The 20,828-nt window shown below is 40.0% G+C and overlaps 1 protein-coding gene across 1 annotated transcript in view; it reads left to right on the top strand.

Moving 5' to 3' along the window:
- Window positions 1–20,608, top strand: part of HOGA1 (4-hydroxy-2-oxoglutarate aldolase 1) — a 35,894-nt gene extending 15,286 nt beyond the window's left edge. The window contains exons 2-7 of the mRNA XM_069067143.1: window positions 12,571–12,699; window positions 13,093–13,220; window positions 13,529–13,663; window positions 14,590–14,686; window positions 17,470–17,603; window positions 20,208–20,608. Of these exons, the coding sequence (XP_068923244.1) occupies window positions 12,571–12,699; window positions 13,093–13,220; window positions 13,529–13,663; window positions 14,590–14,686; window positions 17,470–17,603; window positions 20,208–20,357 (773 nt within the window). The 3' untranslated portion in view covers window positions 20,358–20,608. The remainder of the gene's footprint in view (window positions 1–12,570; window positions 12,700–13,092; window positions 13,221–13,528; window positions 13,664–14,589; window positions 14,687–17,469; window positions 17,604–20,207) is intronic.
- The last annotated feature ends 220 nt before the right edge of the window (window positions 20,609–20,828 follow it).

Below are 20,828 nucleotides of genomic sequence, written 5' to 3' on the forward strand. Positions count from 1 at the left end.
CAGTTTTCAGTTTGATATGAGTGAGAAGCTTCCTAAAAATTAGAGCTGTTCAAAATTGGAAGTGGGACCCTTTTAGATTGTAAGATCCTTGAAGGTAGGGAATATGGGTGTTTTGGGGTTTTTTTTCTCTCCTGTCCTCAGTGGTTTAGCACAGTGCCTGGTGCATTGTAAATGCTTAATAAACACTTGTTGATTTGTTGGGTCCTAGATCTACCCTGTGGGCAGTTAATCAACCAGAACAAATATGATCAATCCCTCTTCTGCTAGATAGCCCTTCAAATATATTGAAGGCTGCTATCCTGTCTCCTCTGAGTTCCTTGGGCATGAATTAGAGCTCCTACACCATCTGAGTACCCTCCTTCTGGATAGTCTCTAGTTTATCAGTGGGCTTCCTAAAACATGGCACCCACACTTTAGCATGATACTCCAGATGTGGTCTAACTGGGGCAGAAGACAGCAAGACTGTCACTACTCTAATGGTAGGAGCTGTGCTAAAATTGTACCTAAGGCTTGGCTTCTGGACTTTGACCCAGGGCACTGAAGTTGGAGGGAGTCAATTTCTCTTGTAGCTCTAAGGTGAAAGGCTAGAGCTCAATACCTAATTAGTATGAATAGTTAAACTAGGAAGCCACTGGACAATGGGCAGATGTGAAACTCCAGACCTGGCAGCATCCTTTCCAGTACTGGCCTCCCACTGCTGTCTTCCCGGTCTCTGTCTCCCACCACAGGGGGGTTCCTCAGTTCCTGGCTCTCATTCAGCAGGATTTACTGCATTCCTTCTGACATAAGGCCCAGTTTGTGACATTTACTCCAAGCAAACCCCACATAAATTTTGTTATTGGTCCATTATAAATGTGTTATCTAAGAGTACTACTTTTATTGAGCAGCTAGGTGGCACCATCAGTAGAATGTTGGACCTGAGTTCAAATCTACCTTCAGACACTTGCTAGCTGTGTGACCCTGGGCAAGTCACTTAACTCTGCCTCAGTTCCTCAATTAATGGGTAAAGGAAATGGTAAATCACTCCAGTATCTCTGCCAAGAAAACCCCAAAAGGGATCACAAAGAGTATGACATGACTGAACAACAACAATTCTTTTATTCTCCCTAACTCTCTTTTTTCTTCTTTTTAAATTTTTTATTCTATTTCTTAATTAAAAAGTATTTATTTTCTTTCCCTCTCACCCTACCCCAAAGAGAAACAAAACATTTGTTACTAATATGAACAGTCAAACAAAACAAATTCCCACATTGTCTTGTTATCAAAATATGTCTCATTCTGCATCCTGAGTCCATCACTCTCTCTGTCAGGAGGTCAGTAGCATAAGTTCACCATCAGTTCTCTGTAATTACGGATAGCCATTGTATTGGTCAGATCCTGACTCTATTTGACTCCTCACACTATTTCAAACCTTCTCTCCCCAAGCCACCTACGCTATGCTGTCTTCTCTGCAGAGGGCCTTATATCCTGCTTTACCAAGAAAAAGAGGCCATCTATCCTGAGATGCCTTTTCTTCCTGTTCTATACATCAAAACCCATCCTCCATATCTCTGGCTTTGCTCCAGTCTCCGATAAAAAGATGGCCTTTCTCATCAAGGCAACTCCTAGGGTAATTGTGCTCCTGATGTCATCCCTTCCTATTTTCTCCAGCAGCTGGCTCCCTAGTCACTCCCCTTCTCTCTTATCTCCCATTTTCCCCTACTTTCTTGATATCTACAAACATGCCCAGGTATATGAAGGAGAGTAATATATAGGATTTTATTTTACTATGTCACCCTGTCAAGCTACTGTCTTATAACTTTCCTGACTTTCACAGCCAAACTTTTAGGAAAAAAAAAACCTATCTGTGTCTCCAGGCTTAACTATTCACTTCTCAGTCTCTTGCAATTTAACTTCCAATCTCACCCTCAGCCAAAGCTACTCTCTCCAGGATAATCAATGATCATCTTCCTGAATGAAATAGCCTTTCTCTCTTCTCATGCCTCTTAACTTCTCTGTGGCATTTGACAGTGTTAGCCATACACACCTTCTTTTCATTTACCCTTTCCTCCCTCCTAGTGACTTTTTGCTAGATCATCATCTATGTCCTACCCCCTATGTAGCCCCCAGGGCTATTTCCTGGGCTATCTTTTCTGTTTCTCTTTTTTTTCTTTTCCCCTCTTTTGTTTTTATTTATTTATTTTAAATTTATGGGGTAAAACAAGCATTTCCATAAGAGTATAATAAAAAAAGATGATTGTACATGAAACTGCAAGTCTTTTATATACAACTTGGTATTACTTTTAAATATATAATAAAATTATCATGTAAATTTCTTTTTTCTTTTTTTTTATTCCTTCCCTCCTCCTCGTAGAGATGGCTACTGTTAGATACAAATATGCATATATGTAAAATCATATCAGTTCTTTCTCTGGGTACAGAGAGCATCTTCACATGTCCTTTGTATTTCATTTGGGTAATCATAGTCAAAATGACTTATTTGTTCAAAGCTGTTCTTAAAACAATATTGTTATTACTGCATACAAGGTTCTCAGCCCCCATGAGTTACTGTTTCTTTGCAGATGATTCCCAAATCTGAATTTCCAGCCCTAGTTTTCCTCCTGAGCTTCGAGCTGACATAACCAATTGGTTTCCTATTAACATCTCCAACCCAGATATCCCATAGATGTCTCAAATTAAATATGTCCAAAACAGACAAATGTTCATCTCTAAACCGGCCCCTCCTCCCAAACTCTCTATTTCTGTTGAAGGTACCATCATTCTATCCGTCATCCAGGTTTGCAGCCTTGAAGTAATTCCCAACTTTTCCTTCTCCCTCATCCCTGCCCCACCATATTCAATAATGTCCAAGACTTGTCATTTCTATTCCATGACATCTCTTATATGCATCCCTCTCTTTCTAGTCACATGACTACCATCTTAACTCTGATCCTCATCACCCCTCTTCTGGGTTACTGTCACAGTCTTCTAATTGAATTCTCTGCTTCTAGTCTCTACCCTTTCCAATTCACCCTCCAGGAGCACAGCTACTAAAAGAAACTTCCTAAAACACAGTTCTGACCATATTATGTCACTACTCAAGAACCTTCAACTGGCCCTTTCTTGTCTCTAGGATAAAATTTAAACTTCTTAGCTTATTATCTAAAGCACTTCACATTCTGGCTCCAAACTGCTTTCTAGGCTTAGCCTAACTTGTTTATGCTTGCATTTATACAATTTTATATACATTATTCCCCTTCACACACTATATTCCAACCAGATTGGCTAATTTGTTGTTCCTTGAACATAACATTCCATCTCTCCCACTTCTGGGTCTTTCCCTTGACCATCTTCCATGCCTAGAAAGCACTGTTTTTAGAATCCTAAATTTCCTTCAAGGCTAGAATTCATGACCCATCTCCAGAGGTTTTTTCTAATCTTCATAGTTATCAGTGCTCAAGGATCATAGACATATTTTTATGCTGACATGTGGTAATAATCCTCAATAATCCTCCTCCTCTTGAGGGCAGAGTCTTTTTTTGTTTTTGTTTTTTGTCTTTGAAATCCCAGGCCTAATATAATGACCAGGACTCAATGAACATTTCATTCATGGTTTTTTGATTGGGTTAGGTACAAAATTAGTAGTTACAGTCGGTGCCTCTCATTGCAGCCCCACATTATGTTCACTCTTTTGATTGTCATGTTACCCTTTTGCCTTAAGGTAACTTGAAGTATTGTTTTTTTTTTTTTAAGCAATTGGGGTTAAGTAACTTGCTCAAGGTTACACGGCCAGGTGTTTCTGTGTGGGTGCAAAGTGTCTGAGCCCAGGATTCGATCTCCAGGTCTTCTCAACACTGGAGCCGGTGCTCTTACTCGCTGTGCTACTGGCCGCCCCAACTGCAACTTGAAGTATCGTTAAACAAACATCTGTCCAGTCACACTTCCCTCATCTTGTATTTGTTAAGTTGCTTTTCTTTTGTAAGACTTGCCATTTATTTTATTATATTTTATTTTTTTTAATTGAACCAGTCCAAAATTTTACCTTCTGAGGTCTTTTATTTTCTTTTTCTTTCATTTATTTACTTACTTACTTACTTTTAGTTTGCAACACTCTTTTCACAAGTTTATGAGTTTCAAGTTTTCTCCCCCTCCCTTGCACTCCCATTGGCAGCATGTAATCTGATATAGGTTCTATACATACCTTCATGTTAAACATTACTCAAATTGTACAGAAGAATTATTACCAATGGAATGAATAATGAGGAAGAAGAAACAAAACAAAACTGAAAAGAGAGAGAGAGCAAGTAGTTTGCTTCAGACTCCATAATTCTTTGGACGTAGATAGCCTTTTTCATCAGGAGTTCTTTGGAGTTGTCTTATAACTTTGTATTGCTGAGACGAGACCAGTCTATCAAAGTGAGTCACCACAGATATGATGTGTCTATAATTGTGTACGATGTTCTCTTGGTTCTGTTCCCCTCACTCAGCATCAGTTTATCTGTCTCTCCAGGTTATTATGAAGTCCATCTGCTCCTCTTTTCTTATAGCACAATAGTATTCCATTACATCATATACCACAACTTGTTTAGCCATTCCCCAGTTGATGGGCCTCCCCTTGATTTCCAATTCTTTGCCACCACAAAAAGAGTTGCTATAAATATTTTTGTACATACGGGTACTTTTCCCACTTGTATGATCTCTTTGGGATACAGCCTTAGAAGTGGTATTGCTGGGTCGAAGGGTATGCACATTTTTATAACCTTTTGGGCATAGTTCCAGATTGCTCTCCAGAATGGTTGGATCAGTTCATAACTCCACCAACAATGTATCAGTATTCTATTTTTTCCACATCTTCTTTAGCATTTATCATTTTCCTCTTTTGTCATGTTAGCCTATCTGACTGGTGAGATGTGGTACCTAAGAGCTGTTTTGATTTGCATTTCTCTGATCAATAGTGATTTAAAACATTTTTTTCATATGCTTATAGATAACTTTAATTTCTTCCTCTGGAAATTGCCTGTTCATATCCTTTGATCCAAGGTTTTTTGGGGTCCTAATTGCCTCTACAACATTAATAATTAACATGAACATTTTTAACATTAGTTTCTATATTAATATAATATATTATTGTATCAATATCTAATGTTGATATTAGATATTGATACCATATTATACATAATAATATAGCTACATTAATATTAGTTATTCCTTTCAACTTTTTGTCTTCGGTAGACTTGATAAGCATGTCGAGCTATGTCTTTATCTAAGTCATTGATAAACTTATTAAGTACCAGAAGACCATTCCTGTATCCCTGAGACATCATACTCCTTCCAAATTGACAGTGAACCATCAATGACTACACTTTAGGTTTCAATCTACCTAACTGTGATATTGTCTAGCCTACTTCTAACCATTTCCACAAAAAATAGCATGAGATGTATTTTCAAATGCTTTTCTAAAATCTGGGCAAACCATAACTACAATTTTCCCCTAACATACAATAGAATAACCCTGTTTAAAAAAAAAAGAAAGAAAGAAAAAATGAGGTTAGCCCAGCATGACCTGTTCTTGATGAAGCCAAGCTGGTTCTTTGGGATCACTGCTTCCCTTTCAAAATGTTCACTAGCTTCCTTTTGATAGTATGTTCTCAAAAAGTTTCCAGGAATCAAAGCCAAGCTCACTAGTTTATGGTTTCCTGACCCTTTTGTGAAAATTGGAGCAGCATTTGCCCTTCTCCAATTCCTATTATGCCCCTGAGTCAGTTGGGTTATGTGTCCCATCCTTATCTATGCCCTCATTTTCTCATTCTATACAAGCCATCTGTGTATACTCTGATGACAATATTGCTTCTATTTCTGATTATTGCTCTTCACCAAGCTTCTCCACTCTGGTTCCAAGATTTCCTTACTTGAGAATACCTTACAATGTTATTATTTTTACTTTGTCCCTCACTTTACCCCCTTTACCTAAGGTCAATTCTTCCAGTACTATATTCCTAATGTAGGTCTTTCCTACCATGTCCTAGTGACACATCTGAGATTAAATTTGCCCCTTTGCATCAAGATCTCTAGTATATCTAGCCTGTTACCCATGTTCTTTTTGTATTTGTATCTTGACTTCCAAGGACATGAATTTTATTACTAAGTTTCCTTTCTTAGGAAATTTTATTAGATCCAAAGTTCTAGAGTCTCCACTGCTTTTCTCCTTTCTGTAGCTCAGCTCTGGCAGGGGTTCTTAACTTGTGACCATGAACTTACTTTTTAAAAATATATTTTGATAACTGTATGGTTTCCTATGTAGTCCTATACATTTTATTTTATGCATTTAAGCACATAATTTTGAGAAAGAAGTCCATAAGTTTCACATGACACAAAAAAGGCAAAGAACCCCTGCTCTATGATCTCAAGCTTCACAGATGAATATAGGCAGTTTACTCTCTGTCCTTTTCTTTTCATTTTAAATCCCTTTTATTAGATTTTTCAAGACTCCAGGAAAATGTAATCTTTTTAAAACTTTTTATGTTTTTACATCAACTTTTAAATATTATATCAATTTTATTTGTATCATTTTCAGTCATTTTATATAAATATCTGAACATATCCCTCCCCTTTTCTCTATCTAGAGAGCTATGCTTTGTAACAAATAAAAAAAAAAGATAGAGAAAAAACAACAGTTCAGAAAAACTCACCAACACATCAACCAAATGTTCACTTTTATTTTTTTCCCATTTACATCATTGAAATTATGTATTACATTCCTGGTTCTGGATAATTTACTCTAAAAATAATAATAGGTAACATCTATAAAACACTTACTATGTACCAAGCACTGTGCTAAGTGCTTTACTATTTATTATCTCATTTGACTCTCACAAAAATCCTGTGAAGTAGATGCTATCATTTCCCCCATTTTACAGATGAGGAAACTGAAGAAAACAAAAGTTAAGTGACTTGACCAGAGTCACACAGCTACTAAGTGTCTGAGATCAAATTTGAAATCAGGTCTTCCTGACTTGCTCTGAACACTATGGTACCACCTAACTGCCTCGCTCTGGTAAACTCACTTAGAATTCACTTCTTAATTAATTTAGTTCATATAAGTCTACCTATACTCTTTATATCCATTCCTTATGGTACAATAATATTCTATTCATGTATCATAATTTTCACTATTCCCCAATAGATGAGCATCTATTTTGTTTCCAGTTATCCACTACAATAAAAAGTACCACCATCAATGTTTGGTGCATATGGCATCTTAGTTTTGATCTTTGAGCTCCTTGGGGAATACATCTAGAAGCAGGTTCTCTACGTCTAAAAAGTGTGGACATTTTAGTCACTTTTAATTCCAAATTGTTTTCTAGAATGGTTAGAACAAACTATGGCTACATCAGCACCCACCACCAGTGCAATAATGTGCCTGTCTTTATGAAACTCTTCCATTATTGAATATTTTCATCTTTTGTCATCTTTGTCATTTTCCTGGGAGTTAGGTAAAATCTTAAAGTTATTTTGATTTGCACATATCTTATTTGGAGCAGTTTCTTATATGGTTGGTAATATTTGCAATTTTCTGTTGAGAACAATTTTACAACTTAGTACTTTTTTTTTTCTTTTTTGGCGGGGAGGCAGGGCAATTGGGGTTAAGTGACTTGCCCAAGGTCACATGGCTAGTAAGTGTTAAGTGTTTGATACCGGATTTCAACTCAGGTTCTTCTGACTCCAGGGCCCTTGCTCTATTCACTGAGCCACCTAGCCTCCCCAGTTGTACCATTTTGTATACCATTTTATACACATTGTATAAAAGTGTGTGTACATATACATATATATATATTTGTATTAGTTCTCTATATAACTAGGATTATCAAACCATAATAAGAGATATTTTATGCAAGATTTTTCCCCCAGTTGGTAGCTTCTTGTCTTAGTTTCATTGATTTTGTTCTTACAAAAGCTTTTCAGTTTCATGTAATCAAAATTATTTCATATTTTGTGATCTCCTTTATCTCTTTGGTTGAGAATTATTGTCCTAGTAATAGCTAGTCTAGTTATTTTGTTACTTTTTTCATAGTGTGACCTTTAATAGTCAGGTCACAAAATATTTATTTTGAACTTTTGGTATAAGATATTGGTCTAAAACTAATTTCTTCCATTTGTTTTCTTATTTTCTGAGAAGTTACTATCATATATGGAGTAATTAGGGAGTAAACCATAAGCAATTTTTGTTTTTGGACGTATTAAACACTTGAATTTGATTTATTTCTTCATTGATCCATGTTTCTATTTCTTAACCAATATGAGATTCTTCTTTGTGATGTAATTTTAGGTCTGGAAATGTTATTTCTTTTAATTTTTTTCTTTTAAATAGTATTTTTCTAATTACATATAAAGGAAATTTTTTTTAAAGCAATTGGAGTTAAGTAACTTGCTCAAGGTTACACGGCCAGTTATTTCTGGGTGTGGTGCTAAGTATCTGAGCCCGGATTCGATCCCAGTTTATCCCGAATCTGGGGCTGGTGCTCTTACTCACTGTGCCACCTGGCCGCCCCTGAAGGAAATTTTTAACATTTATTTTTTAATAAAACGTTAAGTTCCAAATTTTTCTTCCTCCTTTCTTAACCCTCTTCCCTAAGACAGTAAGCAATTTGATATAGGTATACATGTACAATCATGTAAAACATATTTCCTTATTAGTCATGTTGTGAAAGAAGAAACAGAACAAAAGGAAAGAACTATGAAAAAATAAAGCAAAAATAGTATGCTTCAATATGCATTCAGACTCCACCAGTTCTTTCTATGGATATGGATAACATTTTCTATCATGGGTCTTTTGGAATAGTCTTGGATCATTGTTTTGCTGGGAAGAACTCTAAGTCAATCACAGTTTATTAATTGACCAATGTTGCTGTTACTATGTAAAATGTTCTGGTTCTACTCAGTTCACTTTGCATTAGTTCATGTAAGTCTTTCCAGGTTTTTCTGAAATTTACCTGCTCATTATTTCTTGTAGCACAATAGTAATCCATTCCATTCATATAACACAACTTGTTTAGCCATTCCATAGTTGACTGGTACCCCCTCAATTTCGCATTCTTTGCCACCATGAAAAGAGCTGCTGTAAATATTTTTATACATGTAGTCCTTTTCCTCTTTTTATGATCTTTTTGGGATACAGAGCTAGCAGTGATATTGCTTGATTAAGGAGTATGTACAGTTTTACTGCCCTTTGGGAATATTTCCAAATTGCTCTCCAGAATAGTTGGATCAGTTCACAATTCCACCAATAGTACATCAGTGTCCTAAATTCCACACATCTTCTCTAACATTTATCATTTTCCTTTTCTGTCATATTAGCTAACCTGATAGGTGTGAGGTGGTTCCTCAGAGTTGTTTTAATTTGCATTTCTCTAATTAATAGTGATTTATAATTTTTTTTTCCTATGATTACACATAGTTTGGACTTCTTCATCTGAAAACTGCCTGTTCATATCCTTTGACCATTGAAGTGTTATTTTGGTTCCATTTCTACTTTTTTCATTATTTTCCAGGAGATTCTTGGCCTTCTTTCCTTGAAATTATTTTTGCTAGCATTTCATTTAGGACTATAAAATATTGCTTCATAAAGCAGTAGATTGACATGACAATAAGTTTATAAATTAACTTAGGCAATATTGTCATTTTCATTATATGGCACATACCAACCATGAGCAATGAATATTCACCCAATTATTTGTCATTCTTTATTCTTTAAAGAGTTTATATATCTTTGTTCCTTGGTAGATTGACTCCAGATATTTTATGTTATTTGTAGTTATTTTGATAGGATTTCTTTTTCTATTATTGTGAATTTTGTCATTGCTATCTAGAATTGCTATTATTTTTGTAAATCTGTTTTGCATCCTGCTATTTTACTGAAATTGTTTATCTGAATTTGTTTCTTTAATGATTCTCTGGGGTTTTCTAAGTAAATTGTGATGTTTTTAGCAAATGGGAATGATTTTTGTCACCCCTGCCAATAGTTATACCTTTAATTTCTTACTCTTATTTATCTTGTATGTCTTATTTCTGGGAAAGTTTATAGTATTTTTCCATTGCAAATAATGCTAGCTTTTCATTTGAGTTATGTACTTTTTATCATATTAAAAATTATTTTTCGGTGCCTATGCTTCTCAGGGTTTTCAGCATAAATGAATGTTGTACTTTTGTCAAAGACTTTTTCTATGTCTATTGATATACTCAAGTGGTTTATTTTTAATATGACTTAGTATATTAATTATTTTCCTAACATTTATCCACTCTTGTATCCCTCAGATAAATATAACTTGGTAACAGTGAATAATTTTTGGCTATATTGCAGTAGTCAATCAATATATTCTAAAAGGCTCTTGGTAGACACACTCAGTGTCGCTGTCAAAGAGCTGACATGTCATTCCAATATTTGAAGTTTCTATTAATACAGGAGAATGTTTTGAGAGTATGACACTGATAAGCATTGCATGACCCTGGGGACGTCATGGGGCATATTGAGGACAGACCTTTGACAAGTAGGGGACTTTGTAAGGATGGGTAAGCATAGAAATCTGGATCTCTAGGGAAAATGAAGAATGGGACAGGAAAGAAAAACAAGATAATTTTTGTTTATTTTACAGTTTTTCCTAATGCAAAGTCTGACCTCAGGGCAGCTTGGCCTATATTGGCCACTATTTATGGAAGAAAGATTGTGAATCCAAGGTTTCTGACCTATTCAATTTCTAACCCTTTCTGCATGCTTGGTGTATGATAATTCATCATAATTGCTTATGCATCCTTTCTTTGCCAACACACACACACACACACACACACACACACACACACACACACTCCTCTCTTAACCTGGTTTCCCTCAGTGCACTTATAGCTGCAATGCTTGAATGAACCAACGTCATTGTGAGATTAATGGCCCCATTCCCTGAAAGATTGAAAGGCTGCCCCACCTAGTCTGAACTTTTAGATATCTTCCATATCTAAAAAATAAAATTAAGAGGTGAGAGAGGAATTTATTGGGAGAAGGAGAAAGGGAGAGATATATTAGGGTAAATTATCTCATATAAAAGAGGCAAGAGAAAACTGTTACAATGGAGGGGAAGAGCAGGAATGTGAAAAGGAATGGGACAACCTTATTCTCATTGAATTTAGCTTAAGGAAGGAATAACATACACACTCAATTGGGTATCTTACCCTATAGGAAAATAGAGGGGTAGGGGATAAGAGGGGGGATGATAGAAGGGAGGGCAGATTGAGGGAGAGGGTAGTTAAAAGCAAACATTTTTGAAAAGGGACAGGGTCAAAAGAGAAATAGAAAAGTGGGGGGTGGGATAGAATAAAGGGAAATATTGTTAGTCTTTCCACAATATAGCTACTATGGAAATGATTTGGGTTACTACACATGTACAACCTATACTGAATTGTTTATTTTCCCAGTTGGGGTGGGTGAAGAGGGAAGAAGGGAAAAAATCTGGAACTTAAAGTCTTAAAAAACAAATGTTTAAAAGTTTATTTTTTACATGCAACTGGGAAATAAGATATATAGGTACTGGGGTATAGAAACCCATCTTGACTAGAAAGTTAGAGGGGTGATGGGGGAGGATATAAGAGAAAACTAGATTATCCATTTGAATACACTAAAGTTCCTAGGAGGGCAGCTAGGTAGTACAGTGGATAGAGTGCTGGGCTTGGAGTTAGGAAGACTCATCTTCCTGAGTTCAAATCTGGCCTCAGACACTTACTAGCTGTGTGAACCTGGACAAGTTACTCAACCCTGTTTGCTTCAGTTTCCTTGCCTGTTAAATGAGCTGGAAAAGGAAATGGCAAATCATTTCAGTATCTCTGCCAAGAAAACCTATAATGAGGTCATGAAGAGTTAGATATAACTGAAATAGCTGAATAACAACAGCAATAACAATAATGTCTCTAGGACTGGGTGAGTAGAATCAGAATACTCAGGGGAATGACCATGGTTGTAATAATGACTAGATTTTCACTCTTTGGGGTAGAATTTAAGTAGAGTGTCAACTTTCTTGAGGACAGGACCTTATTTCATTTTTATTTGTGTCTAGTGTGGTCCCTTACACAGAGTAGGTGCTTTATGAATGTTTATTAAACTGAATTGAATTAAACTGAGGAAAAGAAACTCCCCAAACTTTACTTCATTTAAGTCCTGGTAGGTAACGAATGTATCACCATAATACAGTGGAAAATGTGCTCAATTTGGAGTCAGGAGCCTGGGTTCATATACAAATTTACCTACCATTTATACCTTGTGTGACCATCCACAAGTCTCCTAACATCTCTGACCCTTAGTTTTCTTATCTGTGAAAGGAAGGAGTTGAATTAGATGAGCTCTGAGGTCTTTTCCAGCTCTAGAGCTGATTCTATGATGCTTATTTTAAAGAGGAAATTGAGTCTCAGAGAGGTAAAGTGATTTTGTGGGGATTGTATAACTGGTAAGTATTGGGGCTAGTGCTTGAACCCAGGTCTGCTAGTTCCAAGACCGTGGCTCTTCCTCCTTCACCATGATGACTTCCTCAGGTAGTAATGGACCCTTTGTTGCAGGCTTTGTGGTGCAGGGCTCCACTGGCGAGTTCCCCTACCTGACGAGTACTGAGCGGCTAGAAGTGGTAAGCCGAGTTCGACAAGTGATGCCCAAGGACAAGCTCTTAATAGCCGGCTCGGGCTGCGAGTGTAAGAAGCCATGTGCTTGGGGACCATTGGGTGGGGGCAGAGGGTAGGTTGGTAGGACATAAATCTTTTAGTCCTTCGGGTTTAGGATTTGGGTTACTTTGTTTTGCTAACTCTGAGATATCTAAATTCTTTGTCTATCCTAAAACTATCTTTGATCCAAATTCTTGCTTCTGGGCCAGGAAAGTGGAAAGAACACTGGATTTGAGTTTGAATCTTGTATCAGTTAGTCATTAATCGTACAACCTTGGGAAAGTCCCTTAAATTCTCTGAATCTCAGTTTCATCATCTGCAGAATAATGAGATTGAGTAGAAGTTATTTCAAGGTATAAGAGCTTACCAGGTACCAGTCTGTGGTCCTACCATGTCTTCAAAATTGCCTTTCTTGTCCTACAGCTACTCAAGCCACCGTGGAGATGACTGTTAGCATGGCCCAGGTCGGAGCTGACGCTGCCCTCGTGGTGACACCATGCTACTATCGAGGCAGGATGACCAGTTCAGCCCTGATCTACCACTATACCAAGGTGTTTCAAATCTCAGGGAATAAGGGTTGTCTCTGGGACATGATAGGCCCAGAGGATGGGGTAGACACTGGATTGGGAAGGAGGAAAAGGGAGAATTAAGCTTAAAGAATTAAATAGGTGGGTTCTTCTGGAGAAAGATGAAGTCTATATGCCCTAAAGGTGCTTCCAGTTGGAATGAGTAGAATGGCTACCTGTAGTTAAGGCTCAGGTGACTTGTGAAATCCAAGGCAGGAAGACATAATGAAGCTTGGGTTCCACAAGCCCGGGCCAAGTGCTTGCTTACACCCTCTCCTCTTTGTATCTTTCAGGTGGCTGATCTGTCCCCAATCCCAGTGGTACTGTATAATGTCCCCGCTAACACGGGTCTAGATCTGCCTGTGGAAGCTGTGGTCACCTTATCTCAGCACCCAAACATCGTGGGCATTAAGGAGAGCGGAGGAGATGTGAGTCATAGTCCCCAGGGTCTCTTGGACAGCCACTTTTCTCTTGGCCTCTTGAATCTTTTTGGAGAACAACCTGCATGCCATCTCTGCTTCCCCCACTGTTCTCATCCCTTCAAGGTTACTTAAGGCTTTTTTCTCCTTAATACCTCAAATTATACTTCTCTTGAACTTACCATACATGCTTTTGTACAGTAGTTATTTATACATATATAGACTCTAAACTCCCCTAGTAGACTGCAAACTCTAGGAGGAGCTAGTCTTCTGTTTTTTTTAATTTAAAAAAATTTTTGAATCTATTTAGTATTTTATTTTTCCCCAGTTACATGTAAAAACAATTTTTAACACTCGTTTTTAAAACTTTGAGTTGCAAAGAGCTAAATCTTTCTACCTTAGCATCTAGCACTGTGGTTCCTACTCTGTAAATGTGTTGGATTAAATTGAATCCCCAGGGATCACATCCATTTACACCTTACTGGCACAAGTAATTTCATTAAAAACTAGACTAATTAGTAAGTCTATGATTTATTGTAGGGAGACAACTGAATTTGGAGTCAGGGGACCCACGTTCAAATCTTATTTCTGTTATTTACTATCTGTGTAATTTTAGGCAAATCATTGAACTTTTCTGGGTCTCAGTTTCCTCATTTGTAAAATGGAGAGGGGGAACTGGATCAAATTACCTCAAAGGTCCCTTCCAGTTCTAAATTGATGGTCCTATGATCCCCCAGAGTCTATGGGTCCCAGCCTCATATTCTTCCCACCCCCTAATCCCCATCCCTGGGTTTCTCTAATTTCTCTCTCTCTTACCTTATATAAGCTCTTCTGCTTTTCTTTGGTCTTTGGGTAATGATACTTTCCCAGCCCTAGCCCTGTTTGTGTCCAGAGCTTTTCTAGGCTCTGATATGATGCTGTATCTAATATTGCAGGCCATCCGAATGGGCTTGATCATTCACAAAACCAAGAAGCAGGATTTTCAGGTGTTGGCAGGATCTGCTGGTTTCCTGTTGGCCAGTTATGCCATAGGTGGGTCAACCCCTCTGGACTCTGGGGTTTCCATTTTGATACTTTGTAGTATATTTGGAATCTACATACAGAGACAAGCAGGCAAGAAGGAAACAAACATTTATTAAGCACCTACTGTATTCTAGGCACTGTGCTAAATGCTTTATAACTTTTTTCATTTCATCCTCACAACAACATTTAACAATTGAGAAAACTGAGGCAGATGAGGTAAAGTGATTCATCCAGCTAGTGTCTGAGGCTGGATTTAAGCTCAGGTCTTCCTGACTCCAGGCCCAGTACTCACTGTGAAAAAAAAATACAGTCAGAAAAGAGATAACTGGAGATTATTGAAGGTGACCAAATAGGGATGAGCACATCTGAAAATGGAACAGAGAGGGTGGAGATGGGGTGGCCAACCTAGTCACTCTGAAGCCTCAGAAATACTGCCAGGAGGTTGGCCTTTGTGAACATTTGGCACATAATTTTGTTTGGCTGCCTTGCACTCTGGGGTAAAGAATGCCTTGCACGTTGTGGGGACACCTAGGGCTTGTCCTAATGTCCCAGGCTCCCTGTTTTGATACAAATTTAGCTCCTCTAATCTCACCTTGTAAATCATTCACGTTGGACAGTAGCCCTGGGCCTCTCCCCTCCAGGTCACCTTCTTCTCCCTATCTCTGAGTATAGAATGACTCATCCAGAGGCAGTTGGATTGACCCTCAAATTGAATGGAAAGGGATTTGGGGTTTCTTGCTCTGTTTGTGTTATTTTGTTGGAGGCCAGAGTCCCTCAAATAGTCAGATGAGTTGTTGATTGGACTTGGTGTAAAGATCTCAGTTCAAATACTCTGACTCCTTCTAACATTTATGAGTTGTGGGATCGTGGGCAAATCAGTTTACCTTTTTGAGAGTCCATTTCTTCATTTGTAAAATGAAGATGACAATACCTTCCTAGTTACCTTGGGTACAGTGGCTAGAGTGCTGAGTTCAAATCCAGCCTTAGACATTTACTAGCTGGATGACCCAGGGCAAGTCACTTAACTGCTGTCTGTCTGAGTTTCCTTTGCTATAAAATAGATATAAAAAGCACCTTCCTGGTAAGATTGTTGTGAGCATTAAATGAGATATTTGTTTAGCACTTTAGCACAGTGCCTGGATAATAGGCGCTAGATAAATGTTTATTCCCATCAACCCTCCCCCTTACCTCATAGAGTTGTCTTGAGGCTCAAAGGTGATGATGTATTTAAAATTCTTTGAAGACTTTTAAGACATAAAAGACAGTTATTCATTTGGGGTCAATAATAATAGGAATAGCTCGCCTTTGTATAGGCTTGTATAGACATATATATATATTTAAGGAGAGCGGAGGAGATGTGAGTCATAGTCCCCAGGGTCTCTTGGACAGCCACTTTTCTCTTGGCCTCTTGAATCTTTTTGGAGAACAACCTGCATGCCATCTCTGCTTCCCCCACAATAGACATTATATACACACTGCCCCCGCATGTTAGACATTCCTCTGTGAGGCTGGACGACCTTGCTCCTGTATCCCCCACTCACCCAAACTTCCCTTCTATGGAAAAAGAGAGGGCAGAGAGAGAGAGAGAGAGAGACAGAGACAGAGACAGAGAGACAGAGAGACAGAGAGAGAGAGAGAAAGAGAGTGATTGATAGAGATGAGCAGACAGACACTGTAATATCACTGTTAGGGGCTTAACTCTTCTTCCTGTTTTACAGAAACTGAGGTTTCAAGAGGTTCATTGACTCACCCAGGGTCACCCAGCTAAGTCTTCCCACTTCTAAGTGCAATTTTCTTGTCAACTGTACCCCAGTATATATATCATGGTCCCTGACAGACAGAGGCACACGTGGAAGATGAGGGGTCCACTTTCAACCACAGAAGCCCAGGGCTCCCAGTTTCAAAGGCTTATAGAAAGAATGATCTGCTTACTAGACTCAAGGATCCCTGGGCTTTTGCTGGATCATGACTTGGCAATTCTCTTCCCAGTCCCTAAAGAGAAGGAAAATGTGGCAGGAGGTTGCACCTGTAGAACTTTTTCTCCCTAGGCCTAGACCCAATTTCTGCCCATGCTTCAGTTTCTTCTCTAAATAGTTTAGATTCCTTTGGGGACGAAAGGGGCAAAGGAGTAAGGTTTCTTCCCTGCTGCTGATCTGGGTCTCCTGGTGTCATGGAAAAGGAAGCTCAGCAGGCAGATAGGACCTTGATTCATCTGAATCATCCCTCCCAGCTCCCCTGGGTACAGAGAAGGAGAAGAACTTCTGACCAGTCAGCATCATAGCTCCAATTTCTTGCTACCCACCATAGTCCTCTAAATAGCATTTGGCTCTTTGGAATCTGTTTCCCTTGTACATGAGAACTTTTCTCCTTGGTAATCTATATTCTGTGGTCTCAAAGTTCTAACTTTTCCTGTGCTTGGTGATCAGGATGGTTTGCTTTCTCACCATGCGTATCTGCATTGGGCATGTGGTTGACTTGAGTCCCAAGACAGAGTCCCTTAAGTCTTACTTGCCGGTCTTCTGCAATATGGTTTAGGGACAAGATCACTGGGAGTTTGGAGACCTGGGTCACTTTGCTTCTCCGGGCCTCAGTATTCTCTTCTGTAAAATGGGATCATACTAAATGATGATCTCTAAGGTCCCTTCCAGATCTGAAGTGCTAGGATTCTAAGTCTCTTAGGAGAAAGGAAACTCCCCTTTTAGGATTCAGGGCTTCTCTGGGTCACTGGGGAGGGGGGTGGAGGGTGAAGGGTGGGACTGCATTTTAAGTTTTATCTCTGGCTGTGGTGGCAGGAGCTGTTGGGGGTATCTGTGCTTTGGCCAATGTCCTGGGAGCACAGGTGTGCCAGCTGGAGCGACTCTGCCTCACTGGGCAGTGGGAAGATGCCCAGGCCTTGCAGCATCGCCTCATCGAGCCCAACACTGCGGTGAGCTCTCTATGAAGGGGTCCTCTTCCATTCATGCCTGTTCAGAGCCATTCTGGGCCTCTGGATGTGAAAGGCTGCAGGAACTTAATCAGCTTCCTGACTGATCTCTTTATTTTCAGAAAGAGCCCCACAAGGATGGCATCCCAACTCTGAGATCAGACAGTTGAGAGGGTGACTGACAGCATCGCCCAAGCTGGCCCTGGAATTCCTGTGCCTATGTCCAGGGCTGACATAGGAGACAGGGGAATCTCCTGTGAGGCAGGAGGTGGGGTGTTGGTAGTGCCAGCATATCTAGAATTGGGATGGCAGAAAGGCAGAAGTTCTTCCCTTCCTAATAATGGCACTTAGAGAAGCAATCTGATTCCTCTCCATTGTCATTCCCCTACCCCAGTACGCACCCCCTTATTACACAGTCTGGTGATAAGCTCAGGCACAGATGTTTAGTCCAATGTAAAATAAATTGTGGGGTCTTTGGGTAAGTTTCTGGGGGGACAAGCCTGGTTTTAGATACAGAACTAAGGTATGATTAGAAATAACATTAAGATGGTCTTCATGGGTTAAAAGGATGGCTTTATTCCCTTGAGTCATTTCCTTCCTGCATACACCTTCTGTTGGACTCCTTATGGATCTAGGGGATGGGTGGGCCTGGGTTCTTGTAGTAGGACACAAAGAAGGACAAGAATCCAGACTCAAGGAAGTAACAGCTGGGGAGAAAAGTATGAGACTCACAGGATTCAGAACTTCCTAGGGGCTATAAATAGGATGTAACTGTGTGTAAGACAAAGCCCCTCCAGCTAAGCCCCGTCAGGGTACACACTGCCCCCGCATGTTAGACATTCCTCTGTGAGGCTGGACGACCTTGCTCCTGTATCCCCCACTCACCCAAACTTCCCTTCTATGGAAAAAGAGAGGGCAGAGAGAGAGAGAGAGAGAGACAGAGACAGAGACAGAGAGACAGAGAGAGAGAGAGAAAGAGAGTGATTGATAGAGATGAGCAGACAGACAAATACAAATAGGAAGACAAAGAGAGAGGCAAAGAAACATGGACATACAAATACCATGTTGCCTGTGGCCAGGCTGAAAACAAAAATATTCTTTCTGAGTTCTTGGGGTACAAGCAAGGGAGAGGGGGGAGAATGATGCTGGAGAAGAATCAGATTGAATCTCTGCCATTATCAGGAAGGGAAGAACTGCCTTGCTGCCATCCCAATTCTGGGTGTGTTGGCACTGCCAACCTCCCGCCTCACAGAAGATTCCCTTCTCTCCTATGTCAGTCCTGGACATAGGCACAGGAATTCCAGGGCCACCTGTCTGAAGCCTGGGCTGTGGTCTCAGCTACCCTAACTGCGGTTTGATCTCAGCAGATTGCCCTGCCCCATCGTACACAATGTCCTCCCTCCTTCCCACCCCCCCTGCCAGACTTCTGCCCCACAGCTATATTTAGGAGTTTCCATGGCCTTCACTACCCAAGCATCTAACCTACCCTCTTCCCAAGTCCCTTAGGGGATCTGTAGGGGGTCTTCAAGAGTTCTCTGGTGACTCATGGACTTTAGGGACAGGCTATTAAGTTTTCCACCAACAGTCCTCGTTCCCTCCTCAACACAGTCTAAGTCTCATCCTGCATCAGAAAGAGTGTAAAGGGCTGACCTCAGGCCTTAAGAACCCTGAACTTGGGAATGCCACCTTCATGATTGTTAAGGAATGCTGTCCTCTAGTGGATGGTTACTCAAAACACAAAGGAAGTTTTTTGTTTTGTTTTGTTTTTAATCTCTTACAAGAAAAGTTTTCCTTAGTGGAGTGAAGAACACTGAGGTTTTGAGTGTAGGTCATAGATCGAGAAGAAGCTGGAGGGGTTGAGGGTGGTGAGGAGAAAAAAGGAAGTTGGGTTTTAGGGAGTGGTTTGAGGTTATTGAAGTAGGGAACACGAGGCCAGTGAGTTACCTCCTAGGATATATCCTTGGTTCGACTTTAGAAGCCCCTCTCTTTCCTTGCTTCAGCCCTCCTGGCCCAATTGTTGTCTGCATTCCAGGTCCCAGCTGATGAGGGAAAGTCCAAAGCTGGGATCTCTAGGACCAGTCCCAGAGTGTGGACACCTTCCCCAAGGGGCCGTGCTAATTGCTTGTCCCCCTCTACTCCTCTCTTGGCTGGGTTTTTGTTCATCCTAGAACTAAGGCATCCAGAAGCAGTGTCAGATGGGAGCTGGGAATGAGAGGAACCTAGTCTTCCTTCTCACTTCCCACTAATAATCTGCTGTGAAACCTTGGGCAAGCTGCTTCATTTCCTTGGACCTGCTTTCTCACAGATATGGAAAGGGGTTGGACAAAAGGATTGACAGTATTTTCTAGATTTAAAAATATGTGAAAAAAAACTCTCCATCTTCCCCTGTTCAACAGATCCTACAGTCCTATATTTGACTCCTGCTCACTGCTAATTACCCTGTGTCTCTCAGTACTTGAAGCTTTGGTCTCAGATTTCTCCCTTGTGCGATAGGTTTCAAGATTTTTTATTCTAGTCTAGGAGGAGAGGCGGTAGCCCTAACTTTGAGGCATGTATGTGTCTGGGCCCAGAATAAGGCTAGAAGCTACCTCTGACATTTCCTCTCAGGTAACTCGAAGCTTTGGGATCCCTGGGCTGAAGAAAACGATGGACTGGCTTGGTTACTATGGGGGACCTTGTCGTGCCCCGCTGAGTAAGCTGAGCCCTGATGAAGAGGAGAAGCTGCGCTTGGACTTCACTACCAATGGCTGGTTATGAAGAGCCAGGTGAAGGGCAAGGCCATGTCCTGCCAGGCCTCTGGTTGGCCTCTACTCCTACACCCATAGCTTTAAGGATACAGTGGAGGTCAGGGGGGAGCTATTGGGCTGTTACCGCAGCCCCTAAGGATATGACTCAACCTTTCTCAATATCAGTTTTCCCATCTGTGAAATGGGGATAAAATCACCTACCTCACAGGGTTGTTGTGAGGATCAACTAATATATATAGTTTCACAAACCTTTAAACACCATATGAATGTGAGCTATTATTATGTCTCCAGGATCTTCCTCCTTCACCAGAGACTACTGGCCAGGCAAGTGCTGCCACACTTAATTTTCCTCATATCTGTTTCACAAAACCATATTCTTCAGAGTCCCCAGTGAAGAAAAGATGCTTCTTGCTACTTTGCTGTCTGCTCCAGCCTTTTCCCTCTGACCTCAGGATCGAGAAGGGAGGAGTGGACAGGAGTA

This window comes from Petaurus breviceps, unplaced genomic scaffold (genome assembly GCF_028583685.1).
Source record: "Petaurus breviceps papuanus isolate PSGF00001 unplaced genomic scaffold, PetGlider_PUasm1.0 90740, whole genome shotgun sequence".
In the NCBI taxonomy this organism is placed as follows: Eukaryota; Metazoa; Chordata; class Mammalia; order Diprotodontia; family Petauridae; genus Petaurus; species Petaurus breviceps.